This window comes from Dermacentor silvarum, chromosome 1 (assembly GCF_013339745.2).
Source record: "Dermacentor silvarum isolate Dsil-2018 chromosome 1, BIME_Dsil_1.4, whole genome shotgun sequence".
NCBI classification, from domain to species: Eukaryota; Metazoa; Arthropoda; class Arachnida; order Ixodida; family Ixodidae; genus Dermacentor; species Dermacentor silvarum.
In genome coordinates, this window is record NC_051154.1 from 54,998,179 (window position 1) to 55,012,865 (window position 14,687).

General features: G+C 45.7%; 1 protein-coding gene across 5 annotated transcripts in view; it reads left to right on the forward strand.

Moving 5' to 3' along the window:
* Positions 1-2,770: 2,770 nt before the first annotated feature.
* Positions 2,771-14,687, forward strand: part of LOC119463550 (constitutive coactivator of peroxisome proliferator-activated receptor gamma-like) — a 69,333-nt gene continuing 57,416 nt past the window's right edge. For 3 of the 5 annotated variants that reach the window (XM_049668272.1, XM_049668266.1, XM_049668282.1), the window contains exon 1: positions 2,771-3,073. In XM_049668272.1, the coding sequence (XP_049524229.1) occupies positions 2,827-3,073 (247 nt within the window). In that variant the 5' untranslated portion in view covers positions 2,771-2,826. Of the gene's footprint in view, positions 3,074-7,051; positions 7,246-11,407; positions 11,602-14,687 lie in introns of all 5 variants that reach the window. The other 2 variants (XM_049668276.1, XM_049668279.1) reach the window with 2 other exon arrangements.

A 14,687-nucleotide genomic window follows, 5' to 3' on the forward strand; every position in this document is an offset into this window, starting at 1 on the left:
TGTTTGTGCTGCCCGTTACCATGCAGTTACAGGTTGTTTTGTGGAGGACAAAAAGATGTTTCCTCATGAAAGAACAAGCTTCGTAGCAAAGTTTATTTGTTTGCATCAACTATACTTTTTATTGGAACCATTATTGGTGCAGCATAGGTAAGAAAATGAAAATGCCAGCAGTGTTAAGAATGAAAATAGCTTGGGGCCTGCCATGTACGAGAAGCTAATAACAGAAGCAACAATTAAAAAACGTGTTTTTTGGGTGTGCGCCAAACTCAGACTGCAAAGCCAAAGTAAACATAAAACCCAGGTCTATAAATTGTCTGTAAAAAACAATAATTGAATAAAAGACATTGAAGACATGAATCAGCCACTCAAGGATGACATAAAATTTTAGTGAAACTTGCATACTGACTGGAGCTGTGAGAAATGCACTCAATTGCTTAAAGCAATGTCAAGTCATTTCAATGGTTCTGATTTTTTTTTTTCAATTTTTCAGCAATTTTCTACTAAGCGTGCTGCCCGGCTATCAATGATTAACGTGGTCTAAAAAGGAAACTTCTTTTTCTTGGAGGGCTACTGAAGGCTGACTAACTGATTGTGTTAGCGAGATTGTGCAGCACCAGAACACCGATCGTTGATAGCCGAGGTGGGCGCTGCTTTAGATTGTTGTTAATTTATAATTTTTTAGTATCACCTGATCTAACCACGAATACTTGTCATGAATTGTTCACTGCCTTGCAGGCGCATGAGCAGTTTAAGTCTATATTACCTCCCGTTCATTCAATAAAATTTCCAGTTGAAACTCAGCACTTGTGTTGTGTCCACATCTTCCTTCAGCTTCGCTTTCAGTGCGCAGTTGCTTATTTGTCATGAATCAAATGTATTTTTGTATGGTCAAAAATATACCCGTAACTGCGTGGTGTATATCATATGTCATAAATTTGTAACTAGTCATTTCTTTAGAAAAGCGAGGTTGCTTTAGGCATATCTAGCCTAAACAAAGGTCGCACCCAATCAAATGCGACAGCTTATTATGTACAAGCGCTTCATCACTTCGACAGCTCAGTAGCTTCACTGAGTGTGTGTGTTTATCCTATTCTGCGCGTCACGCAGAAAGGCTATAGTTACTGCCAGGTTACTTCGTAAACGCAGAATCTCGAAATGCATTTATACGCGAAATTCCCAGTGGTAGATTCACAATATACTTTCACAGCGTGCAAATTTCCCGCGAGACAAGCGATGCTTCGGCACCAAAGTGAACCAGAAATACTGATACCGCGTCGTTAATTTGAAACGTTTTACTCACCACTTTGCGATTATCGAGTTTTCATATGCCCCCATCGCGACAAACACGTTTCACGACTGTAGAGCACGGCAGCGCAACAAATGCAGCAGGCGCGTCTTCATCGCGGCTGTGTTTCAAGTTGTGCAGCCGTGCAGCCAGCGTAGCTAGGGGCGAATGGACCTAGTGGCGTATCCGGCGTGGTACCTAGGCAAAGGCGATCCTTAGGGAGCAAAAGTGCCCAGATCCGAGGCGCCGCCGTGTTTCAAGTTCTCCCGAGCGGCGGCGCCACAGTCGAGGGCCCAGCTGCCCTGGAAAATGAATTACGCAGCGGCGGGGCCTTCGTCACACTTCCCTATTCTAGCCACTGTAGCTAAGCGGACAGCGGCCCTCTTAAGTCTCGTTCCAATTCTCACGAAGATGTCAAAGTAGACAGCATCGCGAAGACAGCATCGAAGTCAAGAACGATGCAGGCTACTTTCCTGTCTAAACAAGATGGCGACTGAGCAGGACGTAGAAACTCGACGGGAAGGTTGTCTGCGCACACAAAAACGTAGACACGCTTTTCTATACCCTAAATGTAAGTCACATCATGTTTTTCATAGGTTCGCAGGCTAAAATACTTAAAATACCGAACTAATGTCTGCTTTTCTCAACTTTCTTTCTGTCGCCGCGAGGTGGCGTCACGTCGCAGAAGCGTCTTCCAGACGGCTCGAAACGCGTTCCATTACTTGGCCTCGAAGCTGTGTTGGCTGTCTTCGTAGACGTCAAAGTAGACTGTCTACGATGATGGAAAGAATTGGAACACAGCCAAAAGGTCCTCGCTCCTCCCATGCCATAGAGTTTCATATTACTATAGCGCTTTGGACACTCTCCCATATTCTAGGTCACTCTATCGAGGCACCCTAAATCCAGTTCGCTCGCAGCGCCCTCGCACTTTTTTTCCAGACGCGGCGCCTCAGCGGCAGAGCGCCGTTCGGCCCACTCGACCATTTGTCTAGTACACTCTAGTTCAGGTTTGCAGCGGCCGCCGCAGCTAGCGCTCGCAGCCGACCCCGGTGGAGGAGAGGAAAGAGGAGAGGGGCAGGAACCAGCTTCTCGGCTCACGCGGCAGGCATCTTCTAAAGGAGGCATTGCTAGAATGTACCGCTGCAGAGTTTTTCATCATTCGTAGCGCCGTCTGGCGAACTCGCTGTGAAGCAGGAGCCGGCGTTTCAGAAGGTGTCCCTTCCAGACGAGCAGAGTCGGCGCTCCTGTCTTACCTTACTCCGTGGTCTCATCCATCCACCTTTCTAACGCAGATCTTGAAGGATATGCTTTTGCTGGTTAAATGCGGCGGAAGCGATTGCTGGTTGTAAAAACGCCATAGACATAAAGTTCATACAAAATATTAAGCCAAAGTGTATGCAATCTGTTTTCTAACTTGTAGAAAACATTGTGTTTTATCAGAGTTCCGTAAAAATGATTTTTCCCAAATATGCGATCTCCAAAGTAGATTGCGGCGGAAGCGGTTGCGGGAGCCGAAAACGCAACTACGAGCCATATGAATAATGAAGTCAGTGCGTTTAGTGCGATTACAGTGCCCGAGATGTCATAGTTACAGTGAGAAACTCTATGTTAGAATTTGGTTCTTTATTCTATGGCACTGCGGTGTCGTGGATGCAGCCATACAGTTTCTTCATAGAATATTTCTCCATACAGTTTCTCCCGTAGCGCGTGCGCGCGAGCGCGGTCGCAGACTGCTATATAAACTGGCGTGGACCACCAAGAATTCGAACGTTTGGGCCCTCTGCAAATGTAAGTATGTATACCGATCCCTCATGCTTGCGTTGGCTGCTGCGCCGTTTCTTCTTTGCTATCCTTTCTCGCGTTGGGAATTATTTGTGCGCACGATATGATTGTGACCGCGAAAGCTTCACGTTTGAAGCCCGCTGCATTTTATTGTGGCCGTTGAAGCATGATGGCAAACCCAGCATTATTATCGACATCTGGACGTGTGGCAGCTCTGCCAAAAAAAAAAAAAAAAAAAAAAAAAAAAAGAGAGAGAGGAAAAAAAAAAAAAGTCATTCACGAACTTAAGGCTTTAACAACTGAATGACATTTTCTGTGTCGTGTGGCATTGGGGTATTAGCTAGCCCAACAGCAAACATGTCTCGCCGACTTTATTCATTTCTGTGAATGAGATGTAGTACGAATGTAAGTGTTCTTTAGAACTTTACCAGTGGGGTTCTTGCCGCTAATCAATAATGCAGCCAAATAACTTGCAGAAAGGCGGTTTTATGGACCAAAAATAGAGTCCGCATTCTGAAACGTTCCACTTCGGCGATAGTTCGCCCAATTGGTTCGCCTTTTGCCTTCAGGTGCGCGCCGGTTGCCTGTTTCAGCAAAATTGGATGAGCTGATTAGCTCGTTCAGTCCAACGCCATTCAATTTTGCTCAACCAGCCAATCAGCGCGCGCCTGAAGGCGAAAGGCGAACACGCCGTAGTGGAACGTTGCAGAATACGGCCCCTGTTCGATTCTGTGTATTATGAAGAAAAGTGCAAATTTATTAGGAAGCTTGCATCGTGGGCTTCGAGTTGACACTGACCGCCGTATTCAGTAATGTGCCTAACTTGAAGAGTGTGCTTGACGATCTAAATGACGCCTGTCGTGAACGCGTCAAAAGAAACGCAATGAGCGTCTTTTGGGGCCGTATTCTGAAATGTTCCACTTCGGCGAAATTTCTTTTTCGCTTTCAGGCGCGCGATGATTGGCTGTTTTAGCAAAATTGGATGAGCTGATTGGCTGGTTGAGCCCGACGTCATTCAATTTTGCTCAACCAGCCAATCAGCGCGCGCCTGAAAGCGAAAAAAGAAATTTCGCCGATCCAATTTTGCTAAAACAGCCAATCATCGCGCGCCTGAAAGCGAAAAAGAAATTTCGCCGAAGTGGAACGTTTCAGAATACGGCCCTTGGGCACGTCGTGATCGCACGCGCTAAAGGAAACGCAGTGAGCGTCCTCTTGGCACGTTCACGCCAAGCGTCGTGGGCTTCAAGTGAAGATACATTTCTAAATATAGTGTAAAGCACTTTCATTAACTGATACTGTGGCTTGGGTGGAAGCTACGAGACACTAGCCGTGGTTGGTGTTGCGCTGTTAAGCACGAGGTCGCGCGATCAAATCCCGGCCATGGCGGCCGCGTTTCGATGGGGGCGAAATGCAGAAACACCCATGAACTTATAGATTTAGGTGCACATTAAAGAACCTCAGGTGGTCAAAATTAAACTACGGCGTGCTTTATAATCGGATTGTGGTCTTGGCACGTAAAGCTTCAGAATTGTTTTTTTTAAAGGTGAGACGCATTGACAGCAGCCATATATCATTTCGTTCTCCGTTTACCTTTGTTCAGATGCTTCATATTTGTTCACTGGTTCTACTAATTTTCTCCTTTACTGCAATTTAGGGTAAACCGGCTGGCATTCTTGCTAAAATGGGCATGCTAATAAGATTATAGTAAAATGGGAATTGAACAAACAGTACTGTCCAAGATGAAGTGGAATTTGTGTCATGTCATATTGTTTTGGCATGTAATGCTCAAAATCTGTGGCTGAATGCTCAAGCTTTGGAATGTTACTGCTTAGCGGCTTACTTTTTAAAGTGAAGCTGTCTTTGCCTCTTCCTTCGACTTTTCCACTGCTGCTGCTGTTGCTGTCTTGCATGCCGCGTCGGGGTGTGGTTTAGAGTGTGTTTATACATGGAAGGAGCGTGACAGAGAAGAAAGGCAAAGCGAGAAACTCGTACCAATTGAAAGAGGCCACATTAGCCTCTTCACAGCTGAAATTATATGTGACTGCCCGCAAAGGCATTGCAGAAACGGCACCACTTACCTGTCTGCTAACGAGCAGATCCAGAGGGGAGGTAGATGAAATTCTAGAGAGGTGGCAGGGAGAAGAGGTGGAGAACGGGTAGAAGCAACACAGTCGTGAAACAAGTTGAGAGGGTGAAGTGATTGCGCTAAGGAAGAGATGCTATTTTTGCAGCCCTTGTAGGAGCATGGCTCAGTACCTGGGGAAATAAATAGTGGGTGAAAAGATGATGGGAACAAGGTAGAGAGGTGGTGGAGAGGGAGGAGAGTAGTGTCCCTGGTCTGGGATGTGGGGCAAGAGTCCTCTACAGCCGGTCATCCAGCATTGTGTCCTCAAGGAAGAGGAGGAGTGAGTGCCTTGAAGACCTGGCTGTGTCGGCAGGCTGGGGAGGGGAGTTCCTTTTCGGAGGCCGCTGGTAGTTCCATGTGGTGTAGGTGTGTGACCATGGTAGTTCACTCTGGGTTTATTGCAGAGGAGTGAACGAGTGAATAACAGGCTTGCCACTCTTCGCTCGCACTTTCCATACAGGGTGGGGGAGGGCAAAGGTGGCACAAGAAGGCAAGGAAACTCTACTATATAGTAGACATGACAGCGGTTGCGGACAAACTGGATAAATTTAAGTTCAAGGTACAGTACGTTTCTTTTATTTCTGAAAACTAAGCACCATGCCAAGCCGACAACTGACGCAGGGCATGCAGCCGCAAAGCTGCATTAAATCACCGTAGGGTCTAGGCGAGTCTACGGAAGCGGTCGCATGTGAAGTCAACACTTCTGTGCCCACCGCGGTAGCTTTGCGGCTCTCCCATTGCTCGAGGTTGCGGGTTCGATCCTGACTGCTGCAGCTGCATTTCGAGAAAAGCGAAATACAAAAATGCGTGTGCACTAAGATTTAGGTGCGCGATAATGAACACCATGGTATCAAAATTAATCCAGAGTGCGCCGCTACGGCATGCCTCATAATCCGATTGTGGTATTGGCACGTACAGCCCCATAATTCAATTAGTTAAACACTTTTGCCACGATGCGATGTGCCATGTGAGGCAGTGACAATGCTCAACCCTCTCAGAGGTTATGAACAATGGCACACACAAGTGCCTCAAGCCAACACCTCTTTGGCAAGGTAGTGCGTTGGGCGAATTGGTGCATAGCTGTTGGCGCCCTATCCTGTCTGCTTCTTGGTTTTCTTTCTTCTTTTTCCTTGCACCACAATTCATTCGTTTAAACAATGCCTCTTCCTGTCTGTTCTGTGTACTACGCTGATAAACAGTAGTGGTGCATACAAGGTACCATTTAACATCAACTCGCCAATCTCGTAGTGGACTACACGTTGAAGAAACTAAACATCCGCCGTCAACATCACTGCTAATTCTCGTCAATCAAAGCAAACAGCACAGAAAGCTTCACTTACATAGATTCCACAGGGCATGGGATCTGCATAATTGTTTTAAAAGGTACTGGCACTATTTTCGAGTTTTAATTTTTCTTTGCTTTAAGTGGAGGTTGTAGATTCCAAAGCTCTATAAAAATAATGAAAAGCCTCAGAGTGCCGTAAATAATTTATTATACAGTGAAATCTCATTGATACGATCTTCACAGGAACCGGAAAATAAAGTGTATCATCCGAAAATCGTATCATCCAACACATTATCCAGCCAAATCATATTATGGGGAAAAAAAAAATGTATCATCCCGAAAAACGTATTAGGCAGAATCGTATCGAGGTCCCTCTGGTAATAGCTTTTCTGCAACCAGTTTCAGTTTCATTTCCCAGGATGATAGGCATCTCGACACAGTATGTGGTCAAATGGGAGCAGGACAGGGGCTCGGTCACCTCGTATGATGCTCCTTATTTTGTTTACTGCTTGACTTGGCAGTAGCGACGAAAGTACAGTGCACGACACTAAGCATCGTTCTGCTTATCCTGCAGGTGTGCATCTCGCATCGAACCCGAAAAGCGCTGAGCCACATGCGCATGCGCACAGGGTACTACAAACAAGTTCGGCCTCGCAAGGAACGGACATCGTCTGCGCCTGCGGCTTGGAACGACAGAGCCTACGTCACGGGTCTCTCCGTATAAAAGAAGCCACTCAAGCCCCGAAGACTGCACTTGGCAGTAGCGACGTAAGTACAGTGCACGACACTAAGCATCGTTCTGCTTATCCTGCAGGTTAGTGCAAAGCTACTGTATTTGCATATATTCGTGCTTTTTAGTCGCTGCTGCCGGGTATCGTGAGGTTTATTGGGGCTATTTGTTGAATTTCTATTTTTCTCGCCTGTTGTAGCAGTGAAGTACGACTGCCAAACTATGTCGAAATAACTGGCCAAGATGAAGGATGAACTAAAGTCCGATTTTGCTAAAGTAAGAGACTAGATGCGACATGAACTGAAATTGTTTCGTGAAGGTTTAGAAAGAGATCTACGAACAGAAAACCGCGAGCTCAAAAATGAGCAGAATAACATGGCAAAAAGTCTGGATTTTGCATTTCACACAATTCAGGAACTGAAAACAAAACTAATGGAATGTACTGCGAAGAATGCTAAACTTGAGAGTGAAAACGCGGCTCTGCACGCTAAGTGTTCTTCTTTAGAGAGCACAGTGCAAAGCTTAGAAAACCGAATCGTGCAAACTGAGCAATACTCTCGTAAGACCAACCTAGAGATTCAGGGTGTAGTGAAGACCGAGAATGAGTGCTTGAGTGACCTACTTTCCAAACTTGGCTCTACGATCAATGAACCAATCGTTGTATCGGACATTGAAACGTGCCATCGTGTACCTACACGCAGTAGTGATCGGACGAATATAATCGTCCAGTTCAAGAGTCGTGCGAAGCGGGATAGCGTTTTCCACAAAGCCAGAAAAATGCGTCTCACAGGCACAGATCTTGGGTTGGAAGGCTCTTCTTCGGTTTATGTGAATGAACACCTTTGCCTTGCCCTGAAGAAGCTTCTCGCGATGGCCGTGAAAAGAAAACACGCGCATCACTGGAAATCGGTGTGGTCGTTTAACGGCAAAATTTTTACAAGACAAACTGACTCATCGCCCGTTCTCCAGATAAGAAACGAGAGTGACGTCTAGAAGATAACGTCGGGACAGGCGCAGGTGTAGAGTGAGGGAGCAGCGCGAACTTGTGTACCGCGCAATTTTGGCTGGTCACCATCGTCAAAATGGCTTATCAAGAGCTTGCTTTCCCGCATCTAATTGCTAAACAGGATGCATCGGCCACGACTGTTTTGCATCTTAATGCGCACTCAGCATGCAACAAGAGTGACGATATCATCCATTTTTTGGCACAATTTACTTTTAAATTTAACGTGATTATGATATCGGAAACATGGTACTACAGTAACTGTGCTATGCTGACTTGACAAGGTTATGACCGGTTTTTTATTAATCGGCCCAACAAGAAAGGTGGTGGTGTTGCACTTTTTGTTGAAAGCTATGCAAAATATGAATTAGTACACGACTATACAAGAGTAACAGATGACTACGAAATACTCACTGTGAAGAGTAAAAATAGGATTATATCTCTGGTGTATCGCCCACCGAGCGGCAATGTAGTCACTTTTCTAGAGTTTTTCGAACCATTCCTAGATTATGTAAGCATGAACAATCTGAAGCTTGTGTGTGGCGGCGATCTTAATATAGATGTGCTCAAACAGAGTAACTCATCCTTTCAACTGAACTTGTGCCTCCAGTCTGCAGGTTTTGTAAATACAATCACCACACCAACACGCATTACAAGTCATACATCTTCTTTACTTGACTTACTCATTGTCGATATTTCTACTACTGTATGCAACACAGGCACATTGGTGTCTGACATAAGCAACCACTGCCCTATATTTTTAATCTACACCGATGACTCTAAGAAAACAGCTGATGCCTGTCAACAGTTCACTTATCAGCGTATAACACAAGCAAGTTTAGAACGGTTCAAAAATGACGTTATGAATCACAAACCGGCTGGCATTCTTGCTAAAATGGGCATGCTAATAAGATTATAGTAAAATGGGAATTGAACAAACAGTACTGTCCAAGATGAAGTGGAATTTGTGTCATGTCATATTGTTTTGGCATGTAATGCTCAAAATCTGTGGCTGAATGCTCAAGCTTTGGAATGTACTGCTTAGCGGCTTACTTTTTAAAGTGAAGCTGTCTTTGCCTCTTCCTTCGACTTTTCCACTGCTGCTGCTGTTGCTGTCTTGCATGCCGCGTCGGGGTGTGGTTCAGAGTGTGTTTATACATGGAAGGAGCGTGACAGAGAAGAAAGGCAAAGCGAGAAACTCGTACCAATTGAAAGAGGCCACATTAGCCTCTTCACAGCTGAAATTATATGTGACTGCCCGCAAAGGCATTGCAGAAACGGCACCACTTACCTGTCTGCTAACGAGCAGATCCAGAGGGAGGTAGATGAAATTCTAGAGAGGTGGCAGGGAGAAGAGGTGGAGAACGGGTAGAAGCAACACAGTCGTGAAACAAGTTGAGAGGGTGAAGTGATTGCGCTAAGGAAGAGATGCTATTTTTGCAGCCCTTGTAGGAGCATGGCTCAGTACCTGGGGAAATAAATAGTGGGTGAAAAGATGATGGGAACAAGGTAGAGAGGTGGTGGAGAGGGAGGAGAGTAGTGTCCCTGGTCCGGGATGTGGGGCAAGAGTCCTCTACAGCCGGTCATCCAGCATTGTGTCCTCAAGGAAGAGGAGGAGTGAGTGCCTTGAAGACCTGGCTGTGTCGGCAGGCTGGGGAGGGGAGTTCCTTTTCGGAGGCCGCTGGTAGTTCCATGTGGTGTAGGTGTGTGACCATGGTAGTTCACTCTGGGTTTATTGCAGAGGAGTGAACGAGTGAATAACAGGCTTGCCACTCTTCGCTCGCACTTTCCATACAGGGTGGGGGAGGGCAAAGGTGGCACAAGAAGGCAAGGAAACTCTACTATATAGTAGACATGACAGCGGTTGCGGACAAACTGGATAAATTTAAGTTCAAGGTACAGTACGTTTCTTTTATTTCTGAAAACTAAGCACCATGCCAAGCCGACAACTGACGCAGGGCATGCAGCCGCAAAGCTGCATTAAATCACCGTAGGGTCTAGGCGAGTCTACGGAAGCGGTCGCATGTGAAGTCAACACTTCTGTGCCCACCGCGGTAGCTTTGCGGCTCTCCCATTGCTCGAGGTTGCGGGTTCGATCCTGACTGCTGCAGCTGCATTTCGAGAAAAGCGAAATACAAAAATGCGTGTGCACTAAGATTTAGGTGCGCGATAATGAACACCATGGTATCAAAATTAATCCAGAGTGCGCCGCTACGGCATGCCTCATAATCCGATTGTGGTATTGGCACGTACAGCCCCATAATTCAATTAGTTAAACACTTTTGCCACGATGCGATGTGCCATGTGAGGCAGTGACAATGCTCAACCCTCTCAGAGGTTATGAACAATGGCACACACAAGTGCCTCAAGCCAACACCTCTTTGGCAAGGTAGTGCGTTGGGCGAATTGGTGCATAGCTGTTGGCGCCCTATCCTGTCTGCTTCTTGGTTTTCTTTCTTCTTTTTCCTTGCACCACAATTCATTCGTTTAAACAATGCCTCTTCCTGTCTGTTCTGTGTACTACGCTGATAAACAGTAGTGGTGCATACAAGGTACCATTTAACATCAACTCGCCAATCTCGTAGTGGACTACACGTTGAAGAAACTAAACATCCGCCGTCAACATCACTGCTAATTCTCGTCAATCAAAGCAAACAGCACAGAAAGCTTCACTTACATAGATTCCACAGGGCATGGGATCTGCATAATTGTTTTAAAAAGGTACTGGCACTATTTTCGAGTTTTAATTTTTCTTTGCTTTAAGTGGAGGTTGTAGATTCCAAAGCTCTATAAAAAATAATGAAAAGCCTCAGAGTGCCGTAAATAATTTATTATACAGTGAAATCTCATTGATACGATCTTCACAGGAACCGGAAAATAAAGTGTATCATCCGAAAATCGTATCATCCAACACATTATCCAGCCAAATCATATTATGGGGAAAAAAAAATGTATCATCCCGAAAAACGTATTAGGCAGAATCGTATCGAGGTCCCTCTGGTAATAGCTTTTCTGCAACCAGTTTCAGTTTCATTTCCCAGGATGATAGGCATCTCGACACAGTATGTGGTCAAATGGGAGCAGGACAGGGGCTCGGTCACCTCGTATGATGCTCCTTATTTTGTTTACTGCTTGACTTGGCAGTAGCGACGAAAGTACAGTGCACGACACTAAGCATCGTTCTGCTTATCCTGCAGGTGTGCATCTCGCATCGAACCCGAAAAGCGCTGAGCCACATGCGCATGCGCACAGGGTACTACAAACAAGTTCGGCCTCGCAAGGAACGGACATCGTCTGCGCCTGCGGCTTGGAACGACAGAGCCTACGTCACGGGTCTCTCCGTATAAAAGAAGCCACTCAAGCCCCGAAGACTGCACTTGGCAGTAGCGACGTAAGTACAGTGCACGACACTAAGCATCGTTCTGCTTATCCTGCAGGTTAGTGCAAAGCTACTGTATTTGCATATATTCGTGCTTTTTAGTCGCTGCTGCCGGGTATCGTGAGGTTTATTGGGGCTATTTGTTGAATTTCTATTTTTCTCGCCTGTTGTAGCAGTGAAGTACGACTGCCAAACTATGTCGAAATAACTGGCCAAGATGAAGGATGAACTAAAGTCCGATTTTGCTAAAGTAAGAGACTAGATGCGACATGAACTGAAATTGTTTCGTGAAGGTTTAGAAAGAGATCTACGAACAGAAAACCGCGAGCTCAAAAATGAGCAGAATAACATGGCAAAAAGTCTGGATTTTGCATTTCACACAATTCAGGAACTGAAAACAAAACTAATGGAATGTACTGCGAAGAATGCTAAACTTGAGAGTGAAAACGCGGCTCTGCACGCTAAGTGTTCTTCTTTAGAGAGCACAGTGCAAAGCTTAGAAAACCGAATCGTGCAAACTGAGCAATACTCTCGTAAGACCAACCTAGAGATTCAGGGTGTAGTGAAGACCGAGAATGAGTGCTTGAGTGACCTACTTTCCAAACTTGGCTCTACGATCAATGAACCAATCGTTGTATCGGACATTGAAACGTGCCATCGTGTACCTACACGCAGTAGTGATCGGACGAATATAATCGTCCAGTTCAAGAGTCGTGCGAAGCGGGATAGCGTTTTCCACAAAGCCAGAAAAATGCGTCTCACAGGCACAGATCTTGGGTTGGAAGGCTCTTCTTCGGTTTATGTGAATGAACACCTTTGCCTTGCCCTGAAGAAGCTTCTCGCGATGGCCGTGAAAAGAAAACACGCGCATCACTGGAAATCGGTGTGGTCGTTTAACGGCAAAATTTTTACAAGACAAACTGACTCATCGCCCGTTCTCCAGATAAGAAACGAGAGTGACGTCTAGAAGATAACGTCGGGACAGGCGCAGGTGTAGAGTGAGGGAGCAGCGCGAACTTGTGTACCGCGCAATTTTGGCTGGTCACCATCGTCAAAATGGCTTATCAAGAGCTTGCTTTCCCGCATCTAATTGCTAAACAGGATGCATCGGCCACGACTGTTTTGCATCTTAATGCGCACTCAGCATGCAACAAGAGTGACGATATCATCCATTTTTTGGCACAATTTACTTTTAAATTTAACGTGATTATGATATCGGAAACATGGTACTACAGTAACTGTGCTATGCTGACTTGACAAGGTTATGACCGGTTTTTTATTAATCGGCCCAACAAGAAAGGTGGTGGTGTTGCACTTTTTGTTGAAAGCTATGCAAAATATGAATTAGTACACGACTATACAAGAGTAACAGATGACTACGAAATACTCACTGTGAAGAGTAAAAATAGGATTATATCTCTGGTGTATCGCCCACCGAGCGGCAATGTAGTCACTTTTCTAGAGTTTTTCGAACCATTCCTAGATTATGTAAGCATGAACAATCTGAAGCTTGTGTGTGGCGGCGATCTTAATATAGATGTGCTCAAACAGAGTAACTCATCCTTTCAACTGAACTTGTGCCTCCAGTCTGCAGGTTTTGTAAATACAATCACCACACCAACACGCATTACAAGTCATACATCTTCTTTACTTGACTTACTCATTGTCGATATTTCTACTACTGTATGCAACACAGGCACATTGGTGTCTGACATAAGCAACCACTGCCCTATATTTTTAATCTACACCGATGACTCTAAGAAAACAGCTGATGCCTGTCAACAGTTCACTTATCAGCGTATAACACAAGCAAGTTTAGAACGGTTCAAAAATGACGTTATGAATCACAAACCGGCTGGCATTCTTGCTAAAATGGGCATGCTAATAAGATTATAGTAAAATGGGAATTGAACAAACAGTACTGTCCAAGATGAAGTGGAATTTGTGTCATGTCATATTGTTTTGGCATGTAATGCTCAAAATCTGTGGCTGAATGCTCAAGCTTTGGAATGTCACTGCTTAGCGGCTTACTTTTTAAAGTGAAGCTGTCTTTGCCTCTTCCTTCGACTTTTCCACTGCTGCTGCTGTTGCTGTCTTGCATGCCGCGTCGGGGTGTGGTTCAGAGTGTGTTTATACATGGAAGGAGCGTGACAGAGAAGAAAGGCAAAGCGAGAAACTCGTACCAATTGAAAGAGGCCACATTAGCCTCTTCACAGCTGAAATTATATGTGACTCCCCGCAAAGGCATTGCAGAAACGGCACCACTTACCTGTCTGCTAACGAGCAGATCCAGAGAGGAGGTAGATGAAATTCTAGAGAGGTGGCAGGGAGAAGAGGTGGAGAACGGGTAGAAGCAACACAGTCGTGAAACAAGTTGAGAGGGTGAAGTGATTGCGCTAAGGAAGAGATGCTATTTTTGCAGCCCTTGTAGGAGCATGGCTCAGTACCTGGGGAAATAAATAGTGGGTGAAAAGATGATGGGAACAAGGTAGAGAGGTGGTGGAGAGGGAGGAGAGTAGTGTCCCTGGTCCGGGATGTGGGGCAAGAGTCCTCTACAGCCGGTCATCCAGCATTGTGTCCTCAAGGAAGAGGAGGAGTGAGTGCCTTGAAGACCTGGCTGTGTCGGCAGGCTGGGGAGGGGAGTTCCTTTTCGGAGGCCGCTGGTAGTTCCATGTGGTGTAGGTGTGTGACCATGGTAGTTCACTCTGGGTTTATTGCAAAGGAGTGAACGAGTGAATAACAGGCTTGCCACTCTTCGCTCGCACTTTCCATACAGGGTGGGGGAGGGCAAAGGTGGCACAAGAAGGCAAGGAAACTCTACTATATAGTAGACATGACAGCGGTTGCGGACAAACTGGATAAATTTAAGTTCAAGGTACAGTACGTTTCTTTTATTTCTGAAAACTAAGCACCATGCCAAGCCGACAACTGACGCAGGGCATGCAGCCGCAAAGCTGCATTAAATCACCGTAGGGTCTAGGCGAGTCTACGGAAGCGGTCGCATGTGAAGTCAACACTTCTGTGCCCACCGCGGTAGCTTTGCGGCTCTCCCATTGCTCGAGGTTGCGGGTTCGATCCTGACTGCTGCAGCTGCATTT